Source organism: Urocitellus parryii, chromosome 11, assembly GCF_045843805.1.
Source record: "Urocitellus parryii isolate mUroPar1 chromosome 11, mUroPar1.hap1, whole genome shotgun sequence".
NCBI classification, from domain to species: Eukaryota; Metazoa; Chordata; class Mammalia; order Rodentia; family Sciuridae; genus Urocitellus; species Urocitellus parryii.
In genome coordinates, this window is record NC_135541.1 from 33,085,264 (window position 1) to 33,100,526 (window position 15,263).

The 15,263-nt window shown below is 32.5% G+C and overlaps 1 protein-coding gene across 1 annotated transcript in view; it reads right to left on the reverse strand.

Annotated features, from left to right (window-relative positions):
* Positions 1–15,263, reverse strand: part of Agbl4 (AGBL carboxypeptidase 4) — a 1,188,963-nt gene that overhangs the window by 712,860 nt on the left and 460,840 nt on the right. Inside the window, exon 4 of the mRNA XM_077791547.1 lies at positions 284–378. Coding sequence (XP_077647673.1) covers positions 284–378 — 95 coding nt within the window. The remainder of the gene's footprint in view (positions 1–283; positions 379–15,263) is intronic.

The window sequence follows — 15,263 nt, forward strand, 5'->3', positions numbered from 1 at the left end:
AAGATAGCATAATAAAAGGCAAGCAGAACAGGATTATTTACATAATATCAAGCTATAAATTCATAAAAGAATGCTGGTCAGGTTGTCATTCCAAGCATGGGATCAGGCTCCCATCAGTTTCAAAGAGTAGTACCTAGAGTATAGACAAAGCCCATTCAGAAACTTATCTTATTCATATTTATCAGTGACAATGAGGCTGATAATTTATCTAAACAAAAGATAAATTTGAGCCCTGAGTCAAATTTTCTAACCAGGAAGGGATTCCATTCTGTGAGTCACTTACCATTTTGGTCTGCTGGTAGATTTCACCATAGGGGCCATTCCATCTCTATAAAGACTCTTGGTTTTACTGAAGTTAACAATGTTGAAAATGACCCTCTAGAGAGAGAGAGAGAGAGAGAGAGAGAGAGAGAGAGAGAGAGAGAAAATTTATTAAATGGCTATATTATGCACATTGCCATTTCCTGATAATTAAGAAAGAAAATAAGGAAGTTTAAAGGAAGTCATACAGCTTAGTGGCCAACAGTATAGTAAGGATAAATAATGCTCAGAGGATTGCAATGTGTGATGTCAGCTAAGCATATAAGTTTAGAGATTATATTCTTTTACTATTAATTAGTATAATTAACTTTGTATCAGTTAGCTTTGGAATCTAGAAACCTAGGGGTAACTAACTCATGGAATTCAGATGGGAATTCAATGAATTAATGTATATACAGGGTTTGGAATCTCATTTGGTAATAAGAATGCTAAGTAAGTTTTAATTATTCTTAAACTTGCCCTCTCTAGGCTGACCTACAATTTGCATGGAAATGAATATTACCATAAGGGTAACAGCAATATTTTTTAAATTCAACAACACTAAACATAATAACTAAGTACAAAATTACAATAAAAAATTTCTCCAAATACCTGATACCTTTGAATAGACCTAGAGATATACGTCCTCTTCTGTACCTCCTTTGTTGTCCTCTGCTATGGGCCTGGGGTCCAGGGCTCAACCCTAATCTCAGCATGAGATTCTAAAGACATTACTTCCCCTTTAAAATGGGGGAGTAGGTTGTTCTCAATGCACAAAGCCTTTCCAGGACAGTAGTATAGATAAAAGAAATCAGAACATTGTTTTATTAAACTTGGTCATAAGATGGAAGAGAAGATTGTGAAAGAGACAGAATTTGGGATTGAAAGATTAAAAAGCCACTGAAGTAGTCCAAAGGATAGAATAAAGCTAGAGGTAAGCCAGCCAGAATAAATAGAAAAAAGGGAAAGTCTTTCAGTATAAAGCAATAAAAGCATCAAAATTTATATATTTTTTCATTTGATAATGATTTGTTGTATGAAGTGCTAGGGGATTTCATATACATTTTAAATTTTAAATATTTTATAACTAATAAATAAATGTTAACATCTTCATTTTGAAGACATGGAAGTTAAGTCTCAGGTTACCTAACTTGCTCAAAGTCATACAATTAATAAATGATAGAATTGATATTTAAGTGTAGGGATCAAAAGATAAGATATCCATATTTTAATCCTTCAGATGCTCACCAACATTCTACAATAACATAACTATAACCAAGTCTATTTTCCTAAGTAAGGGTTAAAAAAATTATGGATGGGCTGGGGTTGTGGCTCAGTGGTGGAACACTTGTCTAGTATACGTTGGGCCCTGGGTTCGATCCTCAGCACCACATAAAAAATGAATAAACAAAGATTTTGCGTCCATCTACAACTAAAAAAAATTTAAGAAAAATGATGACAAATTTTAAGCCTTTACAATTTCATTTTGTTAAAACAAGAAAATCAACACCATTTTCACATTTGGGATAATAATAAAATAATTTTTTTCCATGAAATAAGCTCTTAGAAATATTTTTTCTTTGGTTTTCTCCTCAGAGACCCAGTCATTGATCCACCCAACTCCAGGCATTTCAGTTTCAGACCTCCCTTCTGTCATTAAATTAAGTCATCAAGAATGTCCAAGGCTGTTCCATTATTTAAACCTATGCCTATTAGTTGTCAGTTCAATTACTTCTCCCAAGGTCTTGGCTACTGTCTGATTTTTAAAAATCAATATCAAAAGGACAAACTTTACAGGGCTTATAATCCCCCTTTTTTCCTCTGAGATTCCAGGTGTCAAATCCATTTCTAGTGAAGCTGGCTGCCGTACTGTACTTTCAGGATCTAGATTATTAATAAATAGAGAAATCCAATAAAGAAATGATGTGCATATGTGAATAAAAATGGAAAATAAAGTAGAACATTTATTATTAGCATCCTACTCTGTGCCTAGAAAATTTCTTAGGTATGTTAGGTATGCTATATCATTTAGCTTCTCCATTCATACAAAGTTATTCATCTTAGCTCAATTTTAGACAATTGAATAAACTAAAGCTAATTAAAGCTAAGTGTCTTGCCTTCCCGAGATCCCCAAACTTTTAACTGGTAGAACTAGGACTTAATTCTTAAAAATCCTTATCATAAAGATCATACTTCCTCTATGACATCACATACAAAATTTAACATCATCCCTTACCATGCATTTTTACATTTTCTAGTCATTGAGCAAGGTGGTGGTTAGTGATAAGAATAAAAGGTATTTGGAAGTAGGCATTGCAAGAAATCTCATCTTGTCATTTTATACTTAATCTTCATTTATTTATTTATACAAAATGCATCACAAGAAATTGCATCTATAAGGTAATGGTAATGACAACTACTATTATAATACTAAGATTCTGAGCACTTACTATGTACCAATTTCTGAGTTAAGCACTCCGTTCACATTAATTTAGCACTTTGCATATTAGAATGTCCTGCTTCTAGATTAGAATCACCTCCATAGCATTTTAAAACTACAGATGCTTGGACCACACCCTAGAGGCTCTCATATCTGATGCATTATCTCATTCATTTTGAGGAGATTTTATATATATAAAATGAAGTTTTTGATACAGTAACTATTTGTTACCTTTGATTTACAGATGAAGTAAGATATATTAAGTAAACTGAAATCATGTAACAAATAAGTAGCAGTGGTAGAATTTGAGCCAGGTCCATTGACTCAACAGAATAAGACTATGAAATTTCCAGTCAGATAAACTGGGATTGAAACTCAGTTCTCCCACAAGTTCCATGAGATTATGCAAGATAATTTTTTGTGGATATTGATTATTTAAATCAAAAATGGGATGGTAACAGTGTCCTTAAAAAGTTGTTTTAAAAATATATGGGAGGGGAGGCTGGGGTTTTGGCTCAGTGGTAAAGTGCTCACCTAGCACATGCGAGGCCCTGGGTTTGATCCTCAGCACCACATAAAAATAAATAAATAAAAACAAAGATATTTTGTACAACTAAAATAAACAAATATAAAAAAATATGAGAGATTATGTAAGTTAATCACCTGGCACATTGTTCCTAACTCAGAATAAGTGCTCAATATTTATTGAGCCTTTTTCTTTGTCTTAAATAAAACCAGCTCTTTTATTTTGCATTCCTCATTATATTTAAGCATTAAGCCCAGGCTTCCAGTTTTAGCATTATGGTTCCCTATATCAATCTTCTTTACTTAATGACCCGTGGCACACTGGTAAGCAAAGAGTGGGTTACAGTCCTCAAAGTAGACATATGTGAGACTTGGAGCACTACCCATTCTAAACAAGGGGCTCATGGTGCTACTGGAGGAGAACAAACTCAATTCCAGCTGTAGGCCAAGGCATAATCCATTGTCAGTAAGAGTATGGTGAAGAGCCTATGTGTAGTCCTAGGCAATGGCCTTGATTCTGTCTTAATATATATCCAATACTTTTGTCCAATCATGAGTAAATTTCCCACTTACTCTTGCTAAAACTAGTTGCATGGACTATTTTAAATATGCATACACATTCTGCAATTTAGAACTTCATCATTGCTTTTAAATATTTTATTATTTTAAAACATTTATCAAATTTTGTGATTAGATTTGATAATCATTTGACTTTTGTAAGAAATTTCAACATTGCAGCTATGATTGAAAGAAAAGAAAGAACTGTTGGATGCTTCTTTAAATGCAATTTCAAATAGTTTAATATTTAAATAGTTTTGAATTTTTTATCACTTTATTTATTTACTTTTTAAAAATTGTAGTTGGACACAATACCTTTATTTTATTTACTTATTTTTACAAGATGCTGAGGATTGAACCCAGGGTCTTTCACATGCTAGGCAAGCGCTCTACTGCTGAGCCAAGACCCCAGCTCTGCATCACTTTATTGTATGAATAGTTCTCATTGATGGGGGCTATAATAGCTTTAAAGAGATCATCATTCAAAAGCCTTTATTAGGAACAGCATGTATCCATTTCAAATAAAATCTTATATAAAATTATTATGGGAATAAAGTCACATGTTTCAACTAAAAATTTTAAGATTTTAAAATGTATTCCCTCTTGGAAAGGAAATGTTACACTATGTCATTATATATTGGATGTATGTAATTTTCTTTTGATTTTTATAGGGGCTTGCAGCCAGGAGTTTTGCTTTGAGTGTCAAAGGAGACTTTGGACTTGGACTTTTTAGCAATCCTAGAAGTTTTAAGAATATGAGAACTCTTGGAGATGGACTGAATATATTTTGCATTGTGAGCTGAGTATGAGATTCTGGGGGCCAGGAGAGGAATGACCCATATGACAAAGAGTCATATACTTAATACATGGTCCCAAAGCAGCAAGTGTCAAAGATAGAGCTTTTAGTAAATGATTGGATCATGAGGGCTCTGACTTTATCAGTGGATTAATCCATTTGATTATTGAATGAACTATTTGGTGGTGGGACCTAGTGAGAAGAAAAAGGTCACTGGGATGTGTCCTAAAAGTATTTATCTTCTTTTCTCCCCACACTTCTTCCCTTCTCTCTCTTTCTTTCTCTCTGCCTCATTTCTGCCATGAGCTGAGCAGCACTTCTACCATGATGTTTTGCATTACCTTTTAAGCCCAATGAAATTGAGTTGTACAACCATGGACTGAATACTCTGAAACTCTGAGCCCAGATACTTCTTTCCTCTGGAAAACACCTATGTCAGGTGTTTTAGTTTTAGTAACAAAAAGTTAACTAACACAATACCCTTCTCTTAGAAATTCTTTTAAAAGAAAGCAACAGTAACATCATATTTAATTATGAAAATAAGGCACTTTACCTAAATTTGGGAATAAGAAAATAATATCTTTTAGTACTATTGCAATTTATATTCAATCAAGTACTACAAGTTATCCAGCCAATGCCATAAGGCAATAAAACAAATGTAAGAAAAAGTATTTCAAAGAATGAACATTTTTATTATATACACAGTCAGAATAATTAGGTATACAGAATATCCTAAAAAGATCTGCAAAGTATTAGAATTCATTGATATAAAATCCATATAAAACTTTTAAATATAAAAGAACTGACAACAAAACAATTTGTCATATCTTACAAAGTAAAAATGTAGTATATTCTATTACTTCTCATATCTACTTCTAGTTATATTACCAAAAGAAACCATAGAATGCTCATAGCAATATTTTGTCAAAGCAAACCCTAAAAAATACCAAAATTAATAAAACTGAAAAATTGAAAAGCCTATTAAAAACAACTTATTGTTTCCAATAATCCTATTAACTTGGGAGGCTGAGGCAGGAGGATCACAAGTTCAAAGTCAGTCAGTCTCAGCAACTTGGAGAGGCCCTAAGCAACTTAGCAAGATCCTATCTCAAAATAAAAAGGGGAGGGGACATAGCTCAATGGTAAATCATCTCTGAGTTCAATCCCCAGTACCAAAAAAAAAAAAACCCTAACTAATTTTGTGTGTGTGTAATATATATATATATATATATATATATATATATATATATATGAAATAAGCAATAAGAAAAATAAAAACTTAAAGGCTTTTAATATTTATTTTAGTTTCAAATATATCAAATATCTATGTAGAAATTTAACCAAAAGTGCAAGACTTGTAACCAAAAAAAAAAACTGTAAAAAATTAAGGAAAGTCAAAAGTATTAAATGAGTGAAAGTATCTATAATAGTCATATGGTATAGATTATAGACTAGTTATTAAAATCAACATAATTCACTAAAATCCAGCAGGGAGTGTGTATGTGTGTGTGTGTGTGTGTGTGTGAGAGAGAGAGAGAGAGAGAGAGAGAGAGAGAGAGAGAGAGAGAGAGAATATTAAAAGCCTAGGGATGAAGGAGGGGAGGTTATGGGGAAGTAATAGAGAATAATTTGTACCAAATTATGCTATGTCTATGCATGAATATACCACAATGAATTATATACATAGACTATAATGAAATAATTAAAACAACAATAGCAAAACCAGAAGGGGGAACAAATAAGTAGAGCAAGAACATGGGGGAGGGAGGAGAAGAGGGAAATAGGAGGTACCAGAAAATGAGATTAATCAAATTATGTGTATGTACAAATAAGGCATAATGAATCTATTATTATGTATAATCATAATGTACCAATGAAAAACTTTTAAATATAAAAGAACTGACAGCAAAACAATTTGTCATATCTTACAAAGTAAAAATGTAATATATTCTATTACTTCTCATATCTACTTCTAGTTATATTACCAAAAGAAACCATAGAATGCTTATAGCAACATTTTGTCAAAGCAAACCCTAAAAAAATACCAAAATACATAAAACTAAAAAATTGAAAAGCCTATTAAAACATTTTTATGGGAATAAAAAAGCAAAAATTGCAGCTACAGACTTAGGAACTTACTATAAAGTTATAGCAATTAAAATAATATGATTTATACTGCTACAGATCTATAGAGATAGACTAGTGGATCAAAACAGAGACCCAAGGAAAAAACTTAACATATGCCAGCAATGGCATTGCAGATCAAGTATTGAACTTTCAGTGAATTGTGCTGGGCCAATGGGTTACCCATACAGGGAACAAAAGAAAAGAAAAGAAAAGAAAGGAAAGGAAAAGAAAAGAAAAGAAAAGAAAAGAAAAGAAAAGAAAAGAAAAGAAAATATTAGATCCTTACCTCACACCAAATACAAAATAAATTCAAATGGATTAAGTAATAAAACTTACATAGTAAAACAGAGAAGATTATTTTATTGACTTTGAGTAAGGACTTTATAAAAGACCAAAAGCATAATCATGGTAGAAAAGATACATTTGATCACATTACCAAATTGTTATTATGCCAAAAAGTAACATAAAGAAATGAAGATAAAAGCCAATGACTGAAGAAATGTGATGAGGATTAATTCTTTATAGAATTATGAAAAATTCCTGTAAATCACAATATAAAAGATCAATAATCCAATAGAAAATAGGCCAAGAATGTAATCAGACAAGTTATAGAAGAAATAGAAAATTCTAAAAATATGCAAAAAGGTAATTACCTCATTAGTAATTGAGAAAATATAAAATTTTTAAAAATGAAATTCCTTTTTATCCATGAAACCAGTATACATTAATGTTTTAGTCAGCTTTTTTATTGTTATGACTAAAAGATCTGACCAGAAAAACCTTAAATGAGGAAAGTTTATTTGAGGGCTCACAGTTTCAGAGGTCTTAGTCCATAGAAGCCTGGCTCAATTCCTCAGAGCTTGAGGTGAGGCAGAACATCATGGCAGAAGATTGTGGCAGAGGGAACCAGCTCACATGTTGATCATGAAGTAGAGAGAGACACTCCACCCTCCAGACACAAAATATATACCCATAGCCATGTCCCCAATTAGCCACTCCTCCAGGAATACCCCACCTGCCTCCAGTTACTACTCAGTTGATCCCATCAGGGATTAATTCACTGATAAGGTTAAACTCTCATAATCTGATTATTTCTCCTCTGAACCTTCTTGCATTTTCTCACACATGAGTTTTTGAGAGGAAACCTCACAATCAAACAATTACAATTAGTAAATCTGATAATATAAAATGCTCAGAATTATGTGACAAATAGTAAATATGAATATTGCTGGTGAGCATGTAAGATAAAAGAGCCTCTTTAGGGGAACTTGACAATGAAATAAAGATGCTTATACCTGTGTCTCTGTTAATCCATGTCTACATATTCTTCTAAGACATTCTTGCACATTTTATAATGAGACATATTAAAAAATGTTCACTTTAGCACTATTCATTTGTAACAAAACAACTAGGGTTGGGAATGTATCTCCTTGATAAGTGCTTGCCTACCATGTGCCAAGCCCTGGGGTTCAATCCCCAGTAATGAAAAAAGAAAAGAAACCAAGCAAACAAAAAACCTTAAATCACTTAACTCAGGAGAAAATGTATAAATTGTGGCTCTTTTAGTATAATAGAATACTATTCACCATTTAAAATGAATACAGTAGAGAGGCAGTTAACATTTCTGGTAAACATACAAAACTATGTCTAGTTAAAAGAACCAGAGTTATAACACAAAACAATATTACAATTTAATGTAAACATGGATGATAAAAATATGAAATCATACATGGGAATAATATTTATTGGTTTCAGAAATGTGGTTACTTCTAGGGGAAAGGAGAGGAAAAAAGACAGATGTTTACTATATTTGCAGTATTATATTTGTCAAAATCAAGAAACAGAAAGGAAAATATAAAGGATGACAAAATATTAACCTGTGTTTCATATTAGTGACAGGTCTCTAGAGGTTTATATATTATTTTATGTATATTTGAAATTTCCCTAATTTAAAATTTAATTTATCTTTAGTTCATTAGGAATTTTAGTACAAAATATGAAGAGGCAACATAATGTATTTTTTTCAAAAGGTTAACATGTAGTTCACCATCATTTATTCAGTGAGACATTCCTTTCTTACTGATTTCAAATGCTAACTTTTCCAAAAAATAAATTCTTATATGCTTGTACTTATTTCTGTGCTTCCATTGCATTTTCATAGATCTATATCTTTATTCCAGGGATAGTTTACTATTGCTTTAATAATTGTAGTTTTATGATATTCTTTAATTAGAACAAATGTCTATTCAATATTCTCCTTTTAGAGTTTCATATGGTTTCATTTACATGCGGTGACTTTTATTTTTGTCTTTTACTGGTTATTTTTTCATTATTCTTTTTTATGCTTCTTATTATTTTTAAACATTTTTGGTTCAATTGAACATTACCTTGCTATCTTTTTTCCTTCTTAGTAATTTTCAAATCATTCATTTTAGCTTTATACTATCACCAGTTATATTTCAATTTTAAAAAAGAATTTGATAGCTTAAGTTAGGCATAAGTAGTTTTCATATGAATGATGCCAGTAACTCCTTTCAAGACAATCACTTATTATTAACCTGTTCTGATACTACAGAGTATTCAAAGTTGTGGAGCATGATCAAGTGGAGGAAAGCTGTCTTGTTAGAGTATCATCATATACCCAGACTAGTGAGGCTTGGGCAGGACAACACAGCAGTTTAGGGTGAATTTTCCTTGCTATCATGACACATACAAGGTTATACAGATCACATGGGGATGAGTTACAGTTAACATCTATGACTCTGTTCAACCACTCAGCTACTTTACCTATGAGCCATATTCCATGCTTTTATATATTGCTTACTCTCAGCCCAATCTGATTCCCTGCATTGAACAAAGAAATATTGGAGTTCCAAGCCTACTTTTCACTTTGTGACTTTAAACATGTGTTATCATCTTTCTGAGCCTGTTTTCCCCATATATAAGGACGGAAATCATAGGTATCTGATAGAAGGATGATTGGGATTAAATATAATTGCTATGACAATATATTCAGGAAATAATTAAAGATCACACACACACACACATGTTCACTTATTTACATATGGACATAGATACATATATGTGTGTATACATAAGTATGCATATATGTAAGAATATATATTCATATACAAAGTTATATATATTACATATATATGTATGAAATTATATATATTCACATGTATAAAATTAAGTCTCCTGCTCATGTAAACCTATAAGTTGCCACCCAAATTCCTCAAAAGAATGCCAGATAATCCTGGGACTGATGTATTGAAAACATGAAGCCTGGAGTATAGATAATCATGTGTGAAAAAGAAACCCTTATCTATTATAGCTGATGTTCAGGAGTCACAGGGAACCAACAAAGTTTGTTAATGAACTGCACCTGTGTCTTGTTATTGGATGTTGTCAAAATGTTCACCCCAACACTGCAGCCTGACAGACATAATAAACCAATGGTTTGCAGATTGCACATTAGAAGGTTTTACTACCTCACTGAAAACCTGTGAGAAGACAGCCACAAGAGGTAAAAGGGGAATGGAGCAGAACATTCTCATCAAGAGAAATTTAGCATATCAAACAAGGGTATTAGCAAAATGACTGAAGAAAAATAAAAATAAAATAAAATAAAATAAAATAAAAATAAAAGGAGGACTCATTTTTTCTCCCTACTCAGAATAAATATCCACCAAAATACAGATCCCCTCAAAAAATGCCTTTCTTTTTCTCATTCTGACAGCATTTCCTGCAGAGTTTTGTTCTAAATTTTATTCATTAATTCAATGAATCTTCATTTAATTATTTCATTAAAAACAGTTATTGGATTCCTATTCTATTGTGTGCTGTGATAACAGAAATAAATAAGAATGGGCCCTTTAGACTTAAGTGGGGGAGATAAACATATAAAAACACATGTGTGTACCTTCTGCATACATGATGAAATGTTGAGGTAGAGTCTACAATGGAGGCAAAGCTGAATCTTTACTGAGCAGGCAAAAGGGAAAATACGTGAGACATTCCAGTGAAAGGCAGGACAGAAGGAAGACAAATTGATTTATGGAATTGTTAGCTGTTTCCTGTGCCTAGAAGACAGAATTCTCTGTATTCTCCTAAGAATACACAGGCTGGATAGGGAAAGAGATGAGACTATGCCATTAAAAGACATATGAGTCATGGTAATAAGTTTTGTCCTTTACTAAACACAATATGAGGGGACTATTGAAAGGTTTTTAACTGTAGATGTGAAAGGTTCAGATCTGTTTTACAAAAACCATTTAAGACTGCCTTGAAAAACTGTTCTAGAATGGTCTCTACAGAGCCAAAAGGTAACTGTAAACTCAACTCCCAAGAAGCTCATAGTCTTATGAAGAAAATGTGCAAATAAACATACATCTGCAAATCTTGAATAATCAATGTGACAATAGGAGGACATATCAAGAACTCTTCGGGGTTTGGATATAATTCACAGGGGAGCAGATTCACATCTGCCTGAATGGGTACGGGAATACTTTCTTTTGAGCCAGTCCCTAAAAGATAAAGCTCAGTTCTGTAGTCAAGTCCCTCAAAGTTCAGTATCATGTTGCACTAATTTCCCTTCCTATTTTTTGCCATGTTTGGTCTATAAACTAACCAGGATCGGGGCCAAGTCCTTTACTTCTTTTGTAACTCCAAAGTAGTTATTTATGGGTTTGGGGACAGAGCATGTTAAATAAACCTGTTTCAGACAAATAAAGCTACATGTTAAGATGGAAAAGGCTTAGTTGATGGAGGTAAAACTATAAGGAGTCAAACTGACTTCCTGTTCTCCTCCCCTTTCAGGGTGATGGCAAGGTCAAGGAGAATAAATAGAGAAATACTGTCTAGATGGGTCCACCTAGGCCAATCTGTAATACACAAGAGAATAAACCTCTAGCTTCGCCATGTTTCTACTGCCTAGAGGTGCTATAGAGTTAATAGGACATATAAGGCAATAGGTATATACAGTTGTCTATTAAATGAGCTACTTATCCGACACGAGGGGAAAATCTGTGGATTTTTTTTTCATTGCTTCTGAAATTCTCAAACAAGAATGTACAGGTTTTTAACCTCAGACAAAACCAAAATCGCTCCATATTTTATTGATTTAGAACCTTCCTTGAGGGGCTCTTAGTCCTGCATAACACCTTAGTGTTACACAGTTCTGATCTCCATTACGTTGAAATTCCATTTCCCTGTTCTATTACTTTATTATAATATTAGGAATAATTTTGATTCCTTACTTTTGTTGTTTAATATTAGCATAGGGTGTTCATGATACGACAATTAATGACAGTCTATTTTCTTACAAATACAAATCCTATATATTGGATTTAAAGTTGTTCACAATTATTCTGTCCACTCTATATCCACATTTTTTGCACTATAATTATTGCTGTTCCTCACATCAAAATGATATTCTGGAGTCTGAGGTGATTTGGGGTAACTTTACCCAATAGAAATTGATCAAAGTGACATAATGCCAATTCTGAGTCAAGATCTCAAGTTTTCTCTCAATCAATCCAGAGTAGGCAGACAGAGGATAAAATACCACAGTGAAGAGAACCAGTTGTTCAGGCTGAAGATATCATAGACCAATTTATAGACAGTTAACTTGCAAATATATGAAAGAACCCAGACAAGATCAGCAGAGCTGATCCAGAGCTAATCATACATTCAGAAGAACCACTCAGTTGATTCATGGACTCATGAGAACTAATAAAAGCTTATTGTCTTCGATCATTAAATTTTGGGGGTAGTTCATTATTTAGCAATAGTCAGATGACACACTATTTCATGCTCCAGAAGATAAATTATGCAAAAAAAAAAGCAGGAAAAAGAGAGTCAAAGAAGGAGAGGAAAATACAGAAAGAAGAGAAAGAAATAAAAAGTAAGAAAAGGTAGTTTCTTATCATTTTGGTTACAATTCCAAGGTTTGGTAGTTAAGTGACTTGGTTGTTTCAGTATCTTCATAATTTCATGTGTCTACATTTTCCTTTTTTAAAAAACTATTTCAATTGTTTTCTTTTAAATTTTCTTTGTTCTTTTTGAATATACACAACAATAGAGTATATTTTGATATATTTATTCAAACATGAATATATCTTATTCTAATTAGGATCCCAGGCTTGTGATTGTACATCATGTGGAGATTCATTATGAATTACTCATATATGTACATAGGAAAGTTATATCAGGCTCATTCCACTATCTTTCCTATTCCTATCCACATTCCCTTCCCTTTATTCCCCTCTGTCTAATCCACCGAACTTCTGTTCTCCCTATCCCCCTTGTTGTGTGTTAACATCAACATATCAGAGAGAACATTCAACCCTTGGGTTTTGGGGATTGACTTATTTCACTTAGTATAATAATTTCTTAAACATTAAGTCTACCTACTTTTAAAATACCACTTGAACTTAATCATACTAATATATATTTATCAACTTTCCTCCTCTAAATTTTATTCTCCAACGTTTGGTAGTGAGGAAAAGATCAGTTCCTGTCTCGAAGAATCTGGCAGTTGGTGGTTCATGGATGGTAACTTGGATGTATTGCAAAGCAACGTCAACTCTTTTCTCTTCACCTCTCTGGAATATGAGAAGTTTTAATGAAACTATAGTCTTGGGTAGTAGAAACCTGAGTTAAAACCTTTATCCACCATTTATTCTCTTTGTAAATAAGTGTATTATTTTTCCTTAGTTGATCCTTCCATAAAATATAAACAATAATAATTTACTGGTCATGATGTTAAATCTTTAACTAGCTCACAAAAGTAAGTACTCATCTGAGAGCTCTGTTAGCTATAATTTTCCATGTTTCCTATAATTCTATTTTTATTAAATACTACATTCAAATCCTTTACTTGCAAAATATCATTTAACAATCACAACAGCAAAGTAATAATAGTATTAATATTTCCATTTTATAGATAAGAAAACTGAAACTCTCACAGAAATAAGTATATTGCTTAAGGGCACAGTGCTGATGAAAGGAAGACCAAGCATACAAAATTGAGTTTATTTGACTTCAAATATAGAGTGTTATATTATGAGACACACAGTATGTCTCCTGAGCTATTTATAAGATAGACATGGAGGTTCAGTCTCAGGCCAATATCAGGAGTATAATCAGGTCCATATCTAATTTTATACCTGGAGTCAAGGCTCAAAGATAATGGTTCAGTTTGGATCTAGGTTTAATATTCAGTCTGAGGAAGGATTCAGTCATTTCACAATTATAGGACAATCCAATAAATAATTCAAAAATATTTTATAATTTGCAAAATCAAATATGTAAGTTCAGAAAAGTTGACATAATATTATCCTAATTGTATTTATACCATTCTCCTTCTGATTAACTGACATGTTTTCCACCATTAATACAAAGCTCAGATTGAATTTTTATAAACTTCAAATTATTAGAATCTACATGAATTATAGGAATGGTGGAACTCTGAGAGTTGGAGTAGATCAATTAGAGAAGGAAAAAGCAGGAGTATCTTGTGGATTGAAAAAAGAAGATAAAATAAAATATTTCCTTATTAAAGGCTGCTCTCTCCTATGAATTAAACAGAATACAAAGATTTCCCCTTTGTTTAAAGATAATCACATTTTTATCAGAGTGATTCACTAGGGCTTTAGTGTGGGCATGAATTTTTCATGACTGATTGATTGAAAAGACAATGCCAATATAGAATAATACAAGAATAGGGACCTGTCTTACAAGGTAGAGTTAAATTACTCCAAGGGTTAGAATGACAAAGCCAGGTGGGGCCTACAAGTGAGCAAGTAAATTGACAATTACAAATCTGTTGAAAAATGAGAAAAATCAATTAGGAAAAGGTTGCCTTATACTAAAAAGTACTGTTTGGTTTATTGAACACAACACAGTGCATTCTGGAAACCCAAAGAGAAAGCACTATAGAAAAATGCTTCTCTATACATAGGGTTTTAAGAAAGTTAGAATGGGTAGAAAGTTGAAATGGGAAAGAAGAGACTTGCCTTCTTTTCCTGGGCATGACACTGAGTTGTTATTTGACATTAGAGAGATTATTTCTCTCTCTCTGATCCTCTATTTTCCTATTTCTAAAATGGAAATAACTAATTCCCACTCCACCCTTTTTAGAGGAGACTGGGTAGATTCCATATCAAAAGCACATTCAAGAGAACAAGAGTTTAAGAGAATGAATCCCTCTAGAGACAAACCAAAGGGCTGAGATCTAAAAAGCTGAAAAAGTCCTTTGGAAGAGGCAAAAAATAGTATTCTAGACACATCAACCACAAATGTCATGTTCAAGGGTAAGAGAATGAGGAGTTTGGGCAAAGTAAATAGTTAATTTATGCCAAGTTAAAAAGACTCTAGAGTTTTTACATACATGATTAATTTCTTTATTCTTTTAAGAAACATCCATTGAACTCTGCTTATATGAACAAAACTATTTGTATGCTGTGTATATACAGATGAACAAGATATTCATAGTTTACATACTAGTATGGGAGA